This window comes from Microcaecilia unicolor, chromosome 13 (genome assembly GCF_901765095.1).
Source record: "Microcaecilia unicolor chromosome 13, aMicUni1.1, whole genome shotgun sequence".
Taxonomy (NCBI): Eukaryota; Metazoa; Chordata; class Amphibia; order Gymnophiona; family Siphonopidae; genus Microcaecilia; species Microcaecilia unicolor.
Window position 1 is genome coordinate 9,483,119 of NC_044043.1, and position 19,657 is coordinate 9,502,775.

At 45.4% G+C, this 19,657-nt stretch overlaps 1 protein-coding gene across 3 annotated transcripts in view; it reads right to left on the reverse strand.

The window, feature by feature from the left end:
- Positions 1-5,050: 5,050 nt before the first annotated feature.
- DTX2 (deltex E3 ubiquitin ligase 2) overlaps positions 5,051-19,657 on the reverse strand; it is a 110,050-nt gene continuing 95,443 nt past the window's right edge. For all 3 annotated transcript variants that reach the window (XM_030222349.1, XM_030222351.1, XM_030222350.1), the window contains one exon: positions 5,051-6,013. In XM_030222349.1, the coding sequence (XP_030078209.1) occupies positions 5,789-6,013 (225 nt within the window). In that variant the 3' untranslated portion in view covers positions 5,051-5,788. The remainder of the gene's footprint in view (positions 6,014-19,657) is intronic.

Sequence of the window (19,657 nt, forward strand, 5' to 3'; positions counted from 1 at the left end):
CAGCATTTTTCCTCTCTCTCCACCCCTCCATCCATGTTCATCTCACTTCCTCTCTTCCCGCCCCTCCATCCATGTCCAGCATTTCTCCTCTCTCCCCTCCATCCATGTGCTTCTCCTCCTGTCTTCTCTCTCCCCTCCATCCATGTCCAGCATTTCTCCTCTCCCTTCCATGTGCATCTACTTCCTCTGTCTTTCCTCCACTCCATGCCCAGCATTTCTCCTCTCCCCTCCATCCATGTGCATCTCCTTCCTGTCTTCCCTTTCCTCCATCCATGCCCAGCATTTTTCCTGCCCTCCCCTCCATCCATGTCCAGCAAAACTCTCCTCTCTCCCCTGCCCTCACCTCCATGTCCAACAACTCTCCTCTCCTCTGCCCTCCCCGTAACCCATCCATGTCCAGCAACTCACCTCTCCTCTCTCCCCTGCCCTCTTCTCCATCCATATCCAGCAATTCTCCTCTGCCCTCCCCTCCATGTCCAGCAATTTCTCCTCTCTCCCCTGCCCTCCCCCTCCATGTCCAGCGATGCTCCTCTGCCCTCCCCTCCATGTCCAGTGACTCGCCCCAAACCCCACCTGCCCCCCAGTCCGACCTGCCCGCCCTCTTCTCCCTCAACAGCCCTCCTTGTCTTCCTGCCGCCCAGCGTTTAAACTCATTTTACCTGAAGTTGTAACAGCAGTGAAAGAAGCAGAGCAGGCTCGCCTTCAAATTCAGCCCTCCCTTCCCTCTCAGCGTCCCGCCCTCGCGGAAACAGGAAATGAGGGCGGGATACTGAGAGGGAAGGGGAAGGCTGAACTTAAAGGCGAGCCTGCTCTGCTTCTTTCACTACCGTCTTGAAGTCAAGGAGGGCTGTTGAGGAAGAAGAGGGCGGGCAGGTCGAGCTGGGGACATTGGAACCGGAACTTCAGACGCATTAGATGACTGATGGGTTGCAAAGGAGTCGATGCCTATGTGGTCAGCATTGGAGAAAACTAAGTGGCAGATTCACCACTCTGGAAGGGGCCTTGGGGAGGATAGAAAATCCTTATAACACTTTAAAAGGGAATATATGGTAAACAATTGAGAGACTAAAACAGTGCTGATAAAAAGACTCTTGGAGCACAACATAATAGATTGGAGATCTTAGAAAACAGAACAAGGATAATGAATTTCCCATGTTCCTCTTGTATGTGGAGGAGTGGAATGAAGGAGTAGCCTTGGGGTTAGTGGAGCATCTTTGATCCTGGGGAAATGGGTTCAATTCCCACTGTAGCTCCTTGTGACTCTGGCCAAGTCACTTAACCCTCCAAAATCATCTACAGCCAAGTCCCAGGATACATGACAAGCCTTATAGACCTTCCACCCAGAAACACAACCAGATCATTTCGAACATACCTAAACCTCCACTACCCAAACTGCAAAGGACTTAAATACAAAGCAACCTATGCATCTAGCCTCTCCTATATAAGCACACAACTATGGAACACACTGCCAAAAAAGTTGTGAAAACAACCTACAACATCTAAACTTCAGGAAATCACTAAAAACCTACCTGTTCAAAAAGGCATATGCCACCAACCCAACATAAATACCCATACTCTGCAACACAGCAAAATCAGAACGCGTAATTGACACTATATAACCTTCCTTCTCCTCGACCCCCTCTGTATCTGAAACACAGGTACCTTACTCAACCAAAATATCACCTTGTATTTGTTTCTTTACCGGACTTGGCGCACGCCTTCACGGTATTATGTAAGCCACATTGAGCCTGCAAATAGGTGGGAAAATGTGGGATATAAATGTAACAAATAATAATAATTGCCCCAAGTACAAATAAGTACCTGTATATACTTTGGAAACCTGTTTGAATTCAGTTGCAAAAACCACAGAAAGGCAGTATATCAAGTCCCATTTCCTTGCCTATTTCCTAGGGAGCTCTTAAAGAAGTTTCTTTGAGTCCCTTGGGATATCATAGGAAGCTAATCCTCCCTTTCAGAAGGTATTTTATCTTCCTTATAACGGAAGAACAAAGAACAGTTTGTGAATCTGGAGAAGTGTCCCCAGTTAGTTTTAAAACTGACTACATTTTTCGAAACATTGTGGAAAATATCCAGGATAAATTGACTCTGCTAGTAACTTTTATGTTTGAGTCAGATAAAGACTCTGAGACTTTATTTTTGTCAGTAACAAGTTCTGCTTTTGGGTCAAGGTATTTGTTTCCTGTTTCATCTAAACAGACAAAAGACAGGCATAATCTTTCTTGCTTTGCATCAAGAAGTATAGTTCTTTGGAGGGCTGTTCTTTTTGAGCTTTTCTGTTAAATGTTTGGTCAAATATAGTGGTCAAGCTTGTTTTTTTTGGGATCCTAAACAATTAAAAAAAAAATTCTGGTCTCCAACAAGAATGTTCCTAAATGAACCATCTTTTGAAGGATCTTGGTATCCTTGGTTTGAAAGCATGGTTTAAATTTGTATATATACTCTGAGCCTATTTTTTAATATTTACTTCCTTGTTAATTATAAATTAGACTTGTTCCTACTTTTCTTAGATCTCCTCCTGCATTTATTGGGGGCTTGAACTTTAATACCAGTACTTTGGTTTATTTTCTAATTATTTATATTTCCCCTTTGTATTATTGCTTTACAAGCAGAAAAGCCTGTTTCGCGAACAATGAAACGGGCCCAAGGAAGGCTATCATCTAAGCAATTTCTCCTCTCTCCTCTGCCCTCTCCTCCATGTCCAGCGATTCTCCTCTGCCCTCCCTTCTCCTCTTCTCCCATCCCATTCATGTCCAGTGACTCACCCCAGCCCCCACTGCCCCCCTTTTTAACCACCCAAGGTCAAGTTCAATCCCAGCCCTCACCTGCCCACCCTCGTCTCCCACAACAGCCATCTTTTCGTTCCTGCTGCCCTGCCTTTACAACGTTCATTTTACCTCAGCTCAAAGCAGCAGCAATGAAAGCGGCAGGCTCGACTCGCATCGCCTACAGCTCCCCTTTCCTTTCCCCTCAGTGTCCTGCCCTCCTCTGACGTCATTTCGTCTTTCCGTGAGGGCGGGACAAAGAGGGAAGGGAACGCTGGAGGCGAGATAAACATAAGCTCATTTGCATGCTGTTACCGTACCCAGCCAGCCAGAGAGACAGATGGACAAATTATTTGAGCATCATGAAAATTTTCTGGGCAAATAACTTTTCTTCATAGAAAGAAAAACTTTTCTCAGAAAATTTTCAAGATGCTTGATAAAGTAGTAATGCTAAATGTAAAATTAAAAAAAAAAAAAAGATTAAAAACCAGTTTTCTGACAAATGCAACTTTACTTAAAACAGCAGAAAATAAAAATTTTCCACTTTTAATTTATCTGAACAAATTCTACCCTGTATTTGAAGCAATATAACTTTTTCAAGCTACAGAAACATTGTTAGTAAATAGGAATTTGTTCATAAAAAAATAATGCAAGCTTTTTTCTTGTGTTCAAAAGCTAAGTTCACAACAGAGCGAACACAATTTGATTGTATATACATGTTTGAAAGAGAAAATGAAGTGACAAATTATCTTGGACTGTTAGATATATAATCTGGGACATTACTAAGATAACAAAGGAAGTAGTATATAGAATTCACCAGGCTTTCCCATGAAATTGAAAGACTTTGTTTTTCATATCCAGAGCCAAATTACAGCAGCACATGTGCCTGGAGATAACCAACACCTGATAAAAATGAGACTTTTGGGATGCTGATATGATGCTCCCACAGTTTACTAGTTAAATGACTTTTATCCTCTCAGTTACTGCAGAGTGGCAAGGAATTCCAAGCTCAGGATGTATTCTTCATGTAGCTTGTGTCACTGATTAGGTGGCAATAAAAAATGTCTATCAGGCATATGATGAATACTCATGCACCACACTAATGCAGAAAAAGTTAATTGCATTTTACAGAGAAGTAAAGTTCCACTGACTCTTAATGCCCAGCACATCACTGGATGTACATTCAATGCACTTAATCCTATAAAGAACATGTTCCATTGCCAGGATGCAGTATCTCAGCTTAGCTAAAATGACAAGCTGAAAATCAAAAGTAATCACTCAAAAGTAACATATCACATGCAAGTCTCATTTTTACACACAGGCTTACTCCCCAAGCAGCGAGCACTATACAAAGTATGAGAATTATTTAATTTTTATCAACATCTATAAAACATTTAAATAAAATCTATTTGCAAAAATAGCAAAATATTTGGAAAACATTGCTGCAAGCATCACAAAATGGTTTATGTCACTCTGATGGCCAACTGTCTTGGGAGGGACAGGGCACAATGTACAAGCAATATACACCACACTGACCTCTGCTACACCGTCAGCATACTGGGCTTGGCTCTCATTTCTTATTCAACTGTACAAGCCCAGCAAAAGCAGCAAAGTCTTGATAGCGTCCTTCTGTGAGTCCAGAGTAACCTGCTTAATGAGGACATCAGGACTGAATGTAAACAGCAACCAGCTCAGGCACACTCCTTTCTTTACAGTCTGCAGAGAATTCAGTAACTGATTATGTGTAATGTTCACTTCATATAGTGTATGAGGAGGATGTACGCAAAAGCAAAACTGAAAATGTTTCCTTTGCACAGCCCTAATTACACAGAAAGGTGAAGGTTCCTCTTCAGATCACACCTGCTGCAGTTTATCTTCTGTGTGTATTCACTCTCTCTCTCATATCCCTGGTGCCCACAAGCAGCAAGCTGTGAATGACTCGTGACAGTTTCAATGGCAGGCCATTGAGGTTCCAGTTCTGGCCATCCCAAGGCAGTAGAGAGTTAAGGTGGCTTGCCCAAGGTCATAAGGAGCTGCCATGGGATTTTGAACCTGGGCCCTCTGGTCCCAGCCCACTTTTCTAAACATTAGGCTACTCCATCCCTTTTGTGTGCATTAGTACTTCAATATTTCCTGACTTGGGTTCTTTCATCTACTGAGTTTAGTCTTTCTTTTTTTTTTTTTTTTATTTCACTTATATCCTGTCTAAAACCTAAGTGAGTTCCAATCTTATTTTTTCTAACTTCCCATATGTTAAGTTTTATTTCTTTTTTTATATAGAATTTTACACCTCCCTCTGTATTTTACATCTGCTGCTCCCTTGACATGGCTTTTCGGTAGCGTAGATCACACTGGAGCACTCCTTACCTGTCCCATCCTTTTAATACATCCTTTGAGTGACTAGACAGGGTAGTGCTTCTCGAACTTTAGGTGGTCATGGCCCCATATTTGCAGTGCAAACAAGCATGCAACCCCAGTCCTACCCTGCAGTGCTGCCAGCGTCCCATCGAGCTCATGTAGACACGCAATGGGATGTAGGGTCTCCCCCCCCAATCATGAACCGACAAGCAGATTTTGTGATCCTGGTTGGGGTATAACCCACAGTTTGGGAAGCACCGAGATAAGGAATTTCTGATCTTTATGGCATTTACTTATAGTGCTGTTATTTCCAGTTGTACTAAGAACAAAGCCTCAGATGCACTGTCTGTCTTCTACAAACAATTTGCACTAAAAGAATCCTCTAGTGAGGTTTACAGAATAAAGCACCAGGCTCAGCTGCAGCCCCACCATATGTACAGTACTGACATTCAAGCACCTGACAACGTAATGTCCTCTTCTAATTGAATGTAGAGCTAGCAAACAGAATAAATGTTCCAGGTATTTACATACAGCATTATTGCTTTTAACTAGATGAAGAACTAGACCTGAAATTTTAAGGCAACAGGTTAAGTGCAAGAATTGCTATTCAGCAAAGACAGGAAGTGACCAGCTATGTTCAGTGTAAGTTAGTGGCCCAAGCAGTCCTCGGTGACCCCCTGAGCTACCAGTTCTGCCAACACATTGTCCAGGTAGTTGGGGTCAGGAAAGCCGTGACCACTTGTGTTTGAGCACATCTCTGTCTTGTGGTGGATTTCATTCCACACTACGGTATCCACTTCACCTGTCGTACTGGATACGCCTACAGTGAAGATGAGTCGCCGTTTCCAGGCCAGGTGTAGCAGGTCCAGAACCTATAGCAAGGGATAAAGGACGACTCCGTGAGAGACTGTCTAGCTGGGAGCTCTACATTCCAATCAGGCTACAATGACTCTTATCTCAAATAGTGAGCTATTGAGAAGAATGCTTTTTGATCTGGCCCTCGTTTTTCAAGATAGCCACAATGGATATACATTAAATAGTTCTGCATACTTATTTCTGTTTGCATTTTCATTGTGAATATCCTGGAAAAAAAAAACAGAGTGGCTGAGTGTGTCCCAAGGACTTGGGTTGAGAATCACTCATCTGCAGCAAATACTTCCATTTCTTATAATTAAGGTATTTGGAAGGAAAGGGAAAGAGGCCACCCCAGTGCCAAGCACTTAGGAATTCCATGTGGAAAACCTGGGTTCAATTCCTTCGTTCGTTTTCTGCTCCCCAGGACAGTCCATATGCCAACAGAAGGTGGTATAATTGAATAAGAACCCAAACAAGCAGGAGTAAACTTCTACAATGGATAAATACATAAATTAGTATTTGTGTAATCTAGTTTGGATAACTCAGGATATTGACAAATATCAAATTCTGTGTAAAGCTCATGGGAAGGGAATGAGATTCCCTTTATCATGGCAGTTCTTTAATCGAACTGAAAAGGATTATCCAGATAAACAAGGTTAAGAGAGAGAGAGTGTGTGTGTGTTTTTTTTAATTAACATTTCCACTGGACAGGGTTGAACGTGACCATCTATTGTCAGATATAGCGAAGATACTTACCTGTAGCAGGTATTCTCCGAGAACAGCAGACTGATTGTTCTCACAAGAAATGGCAAATTTTTCACCAGCAAAATTAAAAAGTTTTGCCAGAGCCTTCTGGTGAGTGAACCGCGCGCACGACTTCCCACCCGTCGCATGAGCGTGCCTCCTCAGTTTAATCAAAAACCATTAAACAACCAAACAACAATTCCAAAGTGGAGGTAGGCGGGTTTGTGAGAACAATCAGCCTGCTGTCCTCGGAGAATACCTGCTACAGGTAAGTATCTTCGCTTTCTCCGAGGACAAGCAGGCTGCTTGTTCTCACATGTGGGGTATCCCTAGCAACTAGGCTCACTCAAAACAATGACCATTGGTCAACTGGGCCTCGCAACGGCAAAGACATAACATAGATTGACCTGAAACCATAAACAACTAACTGAGAGTGCAGCCTGGAACAGAAATGAGTCTAGGGGGGTGAAGCTGGATTCTAAACCCCGAACAGATTCTGCAGCACCAACTGCCCTAACCGACTGTCACGTCGGGTATCCTGCTGAAGGCAGTAGTGAGATGTGAATGTGTGGACTGATGACCACGTTGCAGCCTTGCAAATCTCTTCAATGGAGGCCGACTTTAAGTGAGCCACTGACACAGCCATGGCTCTTACATTATGAGCCGTGACATGGCCCTCTAGAGTCAACCCAGCCTGGGCATAAGTGAAGGAAATGCAATCTGCTAGCCAATTGGAGATTGTGCGTTTTCCAATGGCGAATCCCCTCCTGTTGGGGTCGAAAGATACAAACAACTGGGCGGACTATCTGAAGGGCTTTGTCCGCTCCATGTAAAAGGCCAATGCTCTCTTGCAGTCCAAGGTATGCAAACTGCTTTCGCCAGGGTGGGTATGAGGACGGGGAAAAATGTTGGCAAGACAACTGACTGGTTCAGATGGAACACCGAGACCACCTTTGGCAGGAACGTAAGGTGAGTGCGGAGGACTACTCTGTTGTGATGAAACTTAATATAAGGTGCATGCACTACTAAAGCCTGAAGCTCACTGACCCTACGAGCTGAAGTAACAGCCACCAAGAAAATGACCTTCCAGGTCAAGTACTTCAGATGGCAGGAATTCAGTGGCTCAAAAGGAGCTTTCATCAGCTGGGTGAGAACGACGTTGAGATCCCATGACACTGGTGGAGGTTTGACTGGGGGCTTTGATAAAAGCAAACCTCTCATGAAGCAAACAACTAAAGGCTGTACAGAGATAGGCTTACCCTCTACCCAGCGATGATAAGCACTAATCGCACTAAGGTGAACTCTTACGGAGTTGGTCTTGAGACCAGACTCCGATAAGTGTAGAAGGTATTCAAGCAGGGTCTGTGTAGGACAAGAAAAAGGATCTAGGGCCTTGCTGTCACACCAGACTGCAAACCTCCTCCATTTGAAAGAGTAACACTTTTTTGTGGAATCTTTCCTGGAAGCAAGCAAGACTCAAGAGACACCCTCTGAAAGACCTAAAGAGGCAATTTCTAAGCTCTCAACATCCAGGCCGTGAGAGCCAGAGACTGGAGATTGGGATATAGAAGCGACCCCTCGTTCTGCGTGATGAGGGTCGGAAAACAGTCCAATCTCCAGGGTTTTTTGGAGGACAACTCCAGAAGAAGAGGGAACCAAATCTGACGGGGCTAAGAGGGCACAATCAGAATCATGGTTCCGCAGTCTTGCTTGAGTTTCAGCAAAGTCTTCCCTACTAGAGGTATGGGAGGATACGCATTCAGAAGGCCTGTTCCCAATGTAGGAGAAAGGCATCTGACGCTAGTCTGTCGTGGGCCTGAAGCCTGGAACAGAACTGAGGGATCTTGTGATTGATCTGAGTGGCAAAAAGCTCCACCGAGGAGGTGCCCCACGCTCAGAAGATCTTGCGGGCTACTCCCATGTTCAGTGACCACTTGTGAGGTTGCATTATCTACTACTACTATTTAGCATTTTTATAGCGCTACAAGGCGTACGCAGCGCTGCACAAACATAGAAGAAAGACAGTCCCCTGCTCAAAGAGCTTACAATCTAGTAGACAAAAATAAAGTAAGCAAATCAAATCAATTAATGTGTACAGGAAGGAGGAGAGGAGGGCAGGTGGAGGCGAGTGGTTACAAGTGGTTACGAGTCAAAAGCAATGTTAAAGAGGTGGGCTTTCAGTCTAGATTTAAAGGTGGCCAGGGATGGGGCAAGACGCAGGGGCTCAGGAAGTTTATTCCAGGCGTAGGGTGCAGCAAGACAGAAGGCGTGAAGTCTGGAGTTGGCAGTAGTGGAGAAGGGAACAGATAAGAAGGATTTATCCATGGAGCAGAGTGCACGGGAAGGGGTGTAGGGAAAGACGAGTGTGGTGAGACACTGGGGAGCAGCAGAGTGAGTACATTTATAGGTTAGTAGAAGAAGTTTGAACAGGATGCGAAAACGGATAGGGAGCCAGTGAAGCGACTTGAGGAGAGGGGTAGTATGAGTAAAGCGACCCTGGCGGAAGACGAGATGGGCAGCAGAGTTTTGAACCGATTGAAGAGGGGAGAGATGACTAAGTGGGAGGCCAGCAAGAAGCAGATTGCAGTAGTCAAAACAAGAGGTGACAAGGGTGTGGATGAGGGTTTTGGTAGAGTGCTCGGAAAGAAAAGGGCAAAATTTACGGATGTTGTAAAGAAAGAAACGACAGGTCTTGGCGATCTGCTGGATATGAGCAGAGAAGGAGAGAGATTATCCTGCTCAGTCTGTCGACCAGACTGTTAATTACACCTGCCAGATAAGCGGCTTGCAGAAACATGCCGTGATGGTGCGCCCAAAGCCACATCTGGACGGCTTCCTGACACAGAGGGCGAGATCCGGTGCCCCCCTGCTTGTTGGTGTAATACATAGCAACCTGTCAGTCTGAATTAAAATGATTTGGTTGGACAGCCGATCTCAGAAAGTCTTTAGAGCGTTCCAGATCGCTCGCAGTTCCAGAAGGTTGATCTGAAGATCTTTTTCCTGAAAGGACCAAGCTCCTTGAGTGTGAAGCCCATCTACATGAGCTCCCCACCCCAGGAGGGATGCATCCGTCAGCACTTTTTGTGGCTGAGAAATTTGGAATGGACATCCCAAGGTCAAATTGGATCGAATTATCCACCACTGAAGAGAATTCCAAAAGTTGGTGGGCAGTTGGATTACATCCTCTAGATCCCCCGCTGCTTGATACCACTTGGAAGCTAGGGTCCATTGAGCTGATCTCATATGTAAACGTGCCATGGGAGTTACATGAACTGTGGAGGCCATGTGCCCCAGAAGTCTCAACATCTGCCGAGCCGTGATCTGCTGAGACGCTCGAACCATGGACACCAGGGATGGGAGGTTATCTGTTCTTGCGTCGGGAAGATAAGCTTGAGCTGTCTTGGTATTCAACACAGCCCCAATGAATTCCAACTTCTGTACTGGGGTGAGATGGGACTTGAGTAATTGATCACGAAACCCAGTAGCTCTAGCACCTGAATAGTTATTCACATGGACTGTAGACTGCCTGCCTCCGAGGTGCTCTTCACCAGCCAATTGTCCAGATAAGGGAACACGTGCACTCCCAGTCTTAGCTGCGATGCTGCTACTACCGCCAGACACTTTGTAAACACTCTGGGCACAGACGCCAGCCCAAAAGGCAATACACGGTACTGAAAGTGCTGAGTTCCCAGCCAAAACTGAAGATACTTCCTGTGAGCTGGAAGTATCGAGATATGTGCGTAAGCATCCTTTAAGTCCAGAGAGCATAGCCAATCGTTCTCCTGAATCATGGGAAGAAGGGTGCCCAGGGAAACCATCCTGAACTTTTCTCGAACCAGAAATTTGTTCAGGCCCCTTAGGTCTAGGATGGGACACATCCCCCCTGTCTTTCTGCACAAGGAAGTACCTGGAATAGAATCCAAGCCCTTCTTCCCCTGGTAGAACGTGTTTGACCGCTTGAGCCTTTAGAAAGGCGGAGAAAGTTCCTCTGCAAGCACCTGTTTGTGCTGGGAACTGTATGAATGAGCTCCTGGTGGGCAATTTGGAGGTTTGGATTCCAGATTGAGGGTGTATCCTAACCGGCCTATTTGAAGAACCCACTGGTCGAAGGTTAGAAGAGGCCACCTTTGGTGAAAAAAATATCAACCTCCCTCCAACCAGCAAGTCGTCCAGTACGGACACTTTTACTGAGGCTATGCTTAACTGGAGCCAGTCAAAAACCCGTCCCTTGCTTTTGCTGGGGAGCAGAATGGGTCTTAGACGCATGCTGTTGACGAGAACGAGCACGCTGGGGCTGCGCATTGGCAGGCTGCCAAGAAGCAGGAGTGTACCTACCCCTAGGATAGGAATAGGGAGCACTCCTCTTCCCCCCAAAATACCTCCTAGATGAGGAGGCAGTAGCAGAAGGCGCCCGGTGGGAGAAAGAATCCATAGCATCATTATGCTTCTTGATCTGATCAACAAGATCCTCTACTCTTTCACCAAAAATGTTGTCCCCCCGGCAAAGAACATCCGCCATTCGCTGCTGGACAGAATGATCCAGGTCAGAGACACGCAGCCATGAGAGTCCGCGCATCACTATACCCTGAGCAGCGATTCTGGATGCTATATCAAAAGTGTCAAATGTACCCCTGGCCAGGAACTTTCGACATGCCTTCTGCTGCCTGATCAACTGGCGAAAAGGCTCGGCCAGCTCCGTAGGGAGTGCATCAACCAAGCTTGACAGTTGCCGTATCGAGTCCCGCAAGTGCACGCTCGTGAAGAGCTGGTATGAATGAATCTTGGCAGTGAGTATAGCGGCCTGATATGTCTTCCTCCCAAAAGAATCAAGAGTTCTAGCTTCTCTGCCAAAGCATAGTCTCTAGTACTCCTGGCTTTCTTGAGGGCAGAGTCCACCACCATGGAATTGTGGGATAACTGGGACCTCATCAATCCAGGTTCACCGTGGATCTGATACTGGGATTCAGCTTTCTTTGGGACCACAGGGCCAGACAGAGGGGCTGACCTGTTTCGCATAAGGACTTCCTTCAGTACCTTATGCAGAGGAACTGTTACAGCCTCTTTAGGTGGAGAAGAATAATCCAGGACCTTGAGCATCTCAGCCCTGGGCTCATCCTCCACAGGGAAGAGAATAGCCGTAGTCATTTCCCGGACAAAAGAGGAAAAAGACAGACCCTCCGGTGGAGATAGTTTCCTCTCTGGCGGAACGGAAGGATCAGAGGGAATCCCAATGGACTCATCCTCCTATGACTCCCACGAACGCTCCTGCTCAGTGTCAGATAAAGCCTGTGTCAAGGTACTTCGACGCCGAGGAATGACGTCCTCTATGGCGATGTCAAAAGGCCGATGCCCGATCCGACTGTGGTGAAGCTCCCTCCACCGACATCGAAGGGGAGTCGGCCTGGGTGGCAGCCGACGCTTATGACGCCAGTGGCATCGCAGTTTGAGACCTCACCGCAGGAAAAGGGCCAGACACCGCTGCAGCAGATGGCACAGAAGGCGCAAGCACCCCCGACACCGAAGCTGTCTGACGTAGCAGTCCCTCCAGAAGTTCTGGAAACAAGGCCCGGATGCACTCGTCGAGAGCCGCCATCAGAGAAGGCTGCAGGATCGGTGGAACAAGCAGTGTCAGAATCTATAGAGGCTCTGGAGCAGGTATCCAGCTGCTAGACCGACGCATCGGCACCTCCTGTATCGAGGGGGAGCGATCCTCTCGGCGCCGACGCTTCTCGGGTGCCGACTCTCTCGACGCCCCGGAGCTCCCAGTACCGTACGTCGAAGGAGAACGATGATGGTGCTTCTTCGCCTTCACTCGACACCCGTCATTGAGACTCCTCGGTACCGATGAGGAAGACGTGGAATTCCCACGTCTCCTCGGGGCCGGGTCCGATGAAGGTCGGTCCCGGGGCACCTGCATAACAGGAGGCCTCGAGGCAGGTGGAGACCCACTCGACTACTCACTGCTCCCAGCGCAAGTTGGTCTCTTAGCAGCCATTACCTCTGCTCCAGACGTCAATTCTCCTCTTGATGTAGACACCGACGCCCTCGGTACCGATGTCAAAGGACCAGACCAAGCCCCAAAAAGCTTTTCTCGTTGGGCTTCTCGAGATGCTTGGGTCCATTTCTTCATACGAAGACACAGACTACAAGCGGCTGGGCTATGGTCGGGCCCAAGGCACTGAATACACCAGGCATGGGTATTGGTACCTGAGATGGTCCGGTTGCACCAAGTACAACGTTTGAAGCCACTGGGTATCTTCGATGACATGGAAGGAAAAACGGCTTCAGTGAAATCAAAAGACGCGATTGTGCCTGTAAGAGAAAAAAGGGCACAGAAAAGAAGGGAATAACCCGACCGTGCGGCCAAAGCCGTCAGCATCAAAAACAAAGGAAACTTTAAAAGGTGATAAAAGTAAAAGAAACTACGGGAACTTTTTTTTTTTTTTTTAACTGTAGAATTGAAATAAAGTAAAATAAAGCGAAAAGCCAAAAAACTCGAAGACTTTCCTGGGCCTGAGCGGAGTGCAGAAAAACTCTACGCGTAAAAAAGAAAACGGAGGAGGCACGCTCACACGACGGGCGGGAAGTCGTCCGCGCATGCGCGGTGCCAGAAGGCTCTGGCAAAACTTTTTAATTTTGCTGGTGAAAAATTTGCCGTTTCCTGGGCCAACGCGGACGTCGACCCACACGTGAGAACAAGCAGCCTGCTTGTCCTTGGAGAATAACTACTCTTAATATTCTCAAAGATTCAGGCTCCCTTCCTCAGTGCATAAAAAGGCAGCTGGATCCTTTCCATTACCTTTCATTAAGAAATGATTACTCACACCCTGGCATACCTTGAAAACGCTGAGTCAACAGATCTCAGATTGCAGTTTATCATCACAATTATATATGTTTACAAAAAATTATTCATGTTATGGTACCTGAAGCAAACACTAGGACTACTAAACCATTCAGTTACCAGTCACAAAGCAGAGATTTTTCTTCCTGTTCTACTGGAAACGGAGCTTTGAAAAGCTGTTGTCTCACACTAATAGAAATTGAAGAGTCTATCCGATGGCGAGAATGCTAAACTTTGATTCTAAAGTGCCACAAACATGGCTGGTTTTTAGGATAGCCAGATTATGCATAATAACCATGTCGTGGACAGTTTGAAAAGCATACATCTGCAGTATGGGGCAACCGGAGTTCATCATTCCTGCTTAAAGTATTCATTTACCATAATACCAATTAAAAATTTGGAAGCAAACCAATGAACATATAAAATAGATTTTACCACTTATGAGAGGAATGCTGCTCAAACTTAAGTTTGGGAGAGAAGATTTCAGTTTAGTGTTAGTCAGATTCGGCTGCTAAGAGGAGAAGACCAAGCCCTTATGTGCTCTGGGTGCTGAGATACATTTTCCTCCCTATCTGTAGCACTCTACTTGGCTATAAATCTTTATGTACTGTCATTTTCTGTGTTTGAGGCTAAGAGAAACTGCTAAATCTTGGGTGCAGATCAGAGGACTGACCAAATTTCAGTTTTGATGCACCCAAATCCTTTTTCTGCCTTGCTTTGGCTGAAAGGTTATTTTAATTTTTGGGTAGGTTTTCAGCCAAAAATGACCATGTGCTTTTAGTGGAAGCCAAAAATTTGTGCTTTGTCCTGTTTGCCTCCTTCCTCCCCCCTCCTCCAGAACAGGAGTTGCCCTCCTCCTGGACTCCCCCCCCCCCCCCCCCCACACCGACTGCCTCCCTCCCCACCCACAGGCGCCCCTAAGCCTATCTTAAATCCCTGGTTGTCTAGGGGAGGTAGTTGGGGCAGAAATGTTCCCCAGTTACTCCTGCCTATTTTGGCTTTGCTCTGAAAATAGTTGTCACAACTGGGGCATCACTCCTGTCATGACTACACCAGTACACAACAATGGATTGTTAGATAGTCCTGAGGGAGGGGGTACTTATTTTTTTTTTGTACTGTGCAATAATGCAGTCGTGATCTTACACAATAGTTTATGTGGTAAATAGAGTGCTCCAAATAAACGCTTTTGATACAAAATTGTAGCAGGAATTTATACCTATAAATCTGGAATAAGCTCCATAGGAATTAGCTTCTCTGTGGAATTATGACATCAGTTGTCCCTCCAAGTGTGACGCAAAGTCAACCACTGTAAAAGCTGTGGCTTTTAGTTTCAGTTTTTATTAGCTGCGGTCCATGTGTATGGAGGCTATTTTGCTTGGAGGTAAAATACAGTCTTTCATTATTTAAATTATTATATTCTGGCTTGGATACTATGGGTTTAGCAGAGGGGTGCAGACTGCAAGCTCTGACAATCTCCACTGGCCCTCACTGGCTCACATGCACACAACCAAACTTCAGTGTTTGGTTTCAAACGAAACCAGGTGATGGGTTTCAGCTGCAGTTTTAGTTTTGGCCAAAAGCTTTCAACAGTTTTGGTTTCAGCAAAAACTTTAAAAAAAAAAAAGCAGTTTTAGTTGGCCTCTGGTGTAGATACATAACAAAATCATTTGAAAAGGTCTTTACTCAAAAATGTAAACTGCAAAGCTCAGCCAGTGAACTGCTTACCTGGCTAATGTGAGCTCCATACTAAGGATTCCTACCCCAGTGCTGTCAATCTGCTACTGAGATATTGCTTCCCGTGTTCAGGAATGAGACCAACCCTACCCACTTCCACAGATTATGACACTCCTAAAATTGTGATATCCTCTTGCGTTTTCACCCACAGACTATTGTAATCCTGGATTATGATAAGTAAAGTTACATTCAGTTCTAGATTAGTGAGTCGGGTGAGTCGGGTTCCCCTCCTCCTCCTCCCCCCCCCCCCCCCAAGCCTCTCTTTACACTGGGAAAATATTATAGGTATAACTTCCATCTAAGTTGTTCTCAAAACCAGAGAACCAAAAACTCTCTGCTTGAGGAGAGATGATGGCAGAACAGAGAAAGGGACACTTTGGCAGTAGCTGAAAGGAACCCTTCTGCGATTAGTTTTTTAAAAAAGGACAGCTGTAGATCTTATCTTTAATAGCAGACTCTTTCCATTCATCATCTTATTGCAAAATGTCATGCCTGCGGTAATGTGAGAAGCCAAGTTGTCCATGAAGAATATTAGAGAAAGGACTGCTGTTTTATTAACAATAGAAGCTGCTATAAGTTACCACTGGAAGATATTTGTGAAAAACTCCATACTTCCCGAGGACTGATTGGTTGTTTGTATAGAAGTGTTGGTGCCCAGGTCCAGTGTTATAGTCGTCATAGGAAAAGTTGGAACGATGAGCTGGGTGTTAATCTCGGGGAGATGGAATGGGGGAAGATAGAAAGGGCAGTGGCGAAGGTGTCCACTCATGTGCTGTCACAGGAGAATGCAGTGAAGGTCCTGTACCGTTGGTATCGACAGATTGCAGAAGATTTACCCGTCCTCGTCGGGATTGTGTTGGAGGGGATGCGGGCATCGTGGAACAATGGGCCACGTGTGGTGGAATTGCCTTAAAGCCAGAGCCTACTGGAAAGCGATACATAGTAGAATGCAAACCTGGCTGGGTTGCCGACTTCAGTGGGCCCCCGAGATTTTTCTCTTCTCTGTAAGGGCGGTGGGCCTAAATTCCTATCAGCAGGAATTGGTGCGTCATGCTGTTGGGGCAGCGAGAGTGGTACTTGCATCTCAATGGAAACAGAGGGGAGTCCCTTCTGTAACAAGGTGGTGCAATAAACTACGGCATGTGTGCCAGATGGAGCGACTCCGAGCGGAGCGAACACATCAGACAAGTAAATGGCACCTGACTTGGAACTCTTTTCTTGCCGCTACCAAAAGTGGTTTGGAGTAGCAGCAGTGCTTGTAATAGATGTGGGAGTTGAGAGCTTCTTTGGGGATTGGTTTGATGGGGGAACTGATAAGGGGTGGGGATGGGGAGGGGGGTAATTCAATAACTACATACTCTTTAAAGGGGGGGGGGGGGGGAAAAAAAAAGTTCATGAAGTTTAATGCGAAGCAAATTTGGATGACTTCAGAAAAGCAATGTGCGAGACTCCGGTGCTTTGTTTGACTTTAAAGTTTTGTATATGTACACTGTTGACCTGGTTTCAGAGTTCATTGTATTTTATTATTGTTTAATAAAGACTTCATTTAAATTAAAAAAAAAAAAAAAAACAATAGAAGCTGCTTCCAAAATAATAGTAAGTTATTACACTCATAGTAAAGCAAAGTTACATACCTGTAGCAGGTATTTTCAAAGAACACCAGGACATGTATTCTCACATATGGATGCTCCAGTGTGGATCCAAGTTAAAAGAATACAACTCCTAGGAGGGGAGAGAGGGGATGTGTGAACACGTGTCCTGCCATCCTCGGAGAACACCTGCTATAGGTGAGTAATTTTGCTTTCTCCAAGGACAGCAGGACATTGTACCTCACATATGAGAATCCCTAGTTATCTGGCTGCAACAGCAAAACCAACCAGAAACTAATTGATCTTAATGTATATTCAGCCCCGTTGTAAGGGTGCAGCCTGGAACAGAATAAAAAGGGGCCTAGCAGGCTGGAGTTTGATTCTAGACACCAAATTCTGCAGAACTGTTTGACCAAACAGACTGTCACATTGGGTGTTTTGTTCAAGGCAAAAATGAGATGTGAATGTGTGGACTGAAGACCACGTTGCAGCTTTGCAAAGCTCTTCAATAGAGGCTAACCTCGAGGGCTATCAACACAGAAATGGCTCTAACACTGAGCCAGGACATGACCCTCCCGAGTGAGCCCAGTCTGTGCATAAAAGTGAAAGAGATGCAGTTTGCTAGTCAATTGGATAAAGTGCATTTACCGGTGGCTGTCCCCATCCTGATTGGGTAAAAAGCTAGGTGGACTGTCTATGGGCGTTAGTCCATTTCAGATAGATCAAGGCTCGCTTGCATTCCAAGGAGTGTCGTGTGCTTTCGCCAGGATGGGCATGAGGTTTGGGGGAAAATGTTGGAAGGCTGACTGGTTAAGATGAAACTCCGACACCACCTTAGGAAGGAACTTGGAGAACTAATCTGTTATAATGAAACTTTGTGTAAGATGGATCAGTTACTAGGGTCTGCAGCTCACTGACTGTGTAGGTACTTCAGATGACAGGAGTCATGGCTCAAAAGGAGCTTTCATCAGCTGGGTGAGGTCCCATGACACAGTCGGAGGTCTTGATAGAAGGTTTAATCAATAACGGACCTCTCATGAATCGAACAGAGGCTGTACAGAGATGGGCTTACTTCCTACATGGTGATGGTAAGCACTAATTGCACCAAGGTGAACTCTTACAGAGTTGTTGTTTTTTTTAAACCCGACTTGGAGAGGTGTAGAAGGTACTCAAGCAGTTTTTGTTTAGGACAGGAGAGGATCTAGGGCCTTTCCCTTACACCAGATGGCAAACTTCTTTCACTTAAAAGCATAACATCTCATGGTGGAATCTTTCCTGGAAGCCAGCAGGATTTTGGAGACACCCTCAGGTAGCTGAACAAACGCAAATTTTTCGCTCTCAACATCTAGGCCATGAGGGCCAGAGACTGGAGACTGGGATGCAGAACAGATCTGTAGTAATTCGGAATAAGTAGGATTTATTTTCAATAATGTTATCACTATCCTACCAGTTATGCAACGTGTTTAAGGGACGCTTCTGATAAAAATACAAAAAAGTGGAGAAAAAAAGACCTCAGGTCATTCGGCTATTCCTCGTTCTTAAAGGACAAGCCTTTTGTATAATGAGGAGGCCTTATCAATCACGTCAATCATGTCGGGACCTTTCGAATGTTAAGAACATATTGAACACGGCTGGACTTTCTAAGCATTTACATATTGAGATAAGTACTCTTGCCAAGCTTTAATGTATATGAAAACAGTGTCTCTTATGCATCTGCTTGTTGGGACTTGAAATTTATGAGAAATTGAGTGGAGTTTTTTTTTTTTTTTTGAGACCCGTGATTGATAAGGCCTCCTCATTATACAAAAGGCTTGTCCTTTAAGAACGAGGAATAGCCGAATGACCTGAGGTCTTTTTTTCTCCACTTTTTTGTATTTTTATCAGAAGCGTCCCTTAAACACGTTGCATAACTGGTAGGATAGTGATAACATGCAGAACAGATCCTCATTTCTCAAAGGACAACTCCAGAAGAAGAGGAAACCAGATTTGTCTTGGCCAGTAAGGTGCAATGAGAATCATGGTTCCCCAGTCCTGCTTGAGTTTCAGCAAAGATTTCCCGATCAGAGGGATTGGAGAATAAATAGAAAAGGCCCTCTCCACAATCTAAGAGGAGAGCATCCAATGCTAGCCAGTAGTGTGATCTAAACCTGGAGCAGTACTGAAAGACCTTGCTATTGAGATGAGTTGCAAAAAGGTTCACCGAGGGGGTGTCCCACTCTCGGAAGATCTTGTAGGCAACACCCATGCTGACAGACCACTTGTGTGGTTGCATCGCCCTATTCAGTCTGTCTGCAAGACTGTTCTCTCCTTGCCAGGTATGTGGCTTGGAGCACCATGCTGTGACTGGCCCACTGCCACATCCCGACTGCTTCCTGACACAAGGGGTAGGATCCCATACCCCTCTGTTTGTTGACTTAGTACACGGCAACCCGATTTTCTGTTTGGATGAGAACTATTTGGTTCTGTAGCTAATCTTTGAAAGTCTTTAGAGCGTTCCAGAATTTCCAAAGCTTTAGGATAAATTTTCCATGAGCTGAGGAGAGACGGTGTCCATCTATCAAAGAAGGGACGAAGTGTCTTCTGTAACAGCCTAGTTAACATACTAAACTGAGGATGGATGAAAAAGCCCCGAGTGTAAGACATCAAATACCTTTATAGAAATGGGGGGGGGGGGGGGGGGGGGGGGGAAGGGTAATATCTGGAGAGCTTTGTATACCAATGCCCGTAGTATGGGAAAGAAATTTCTAGATTTA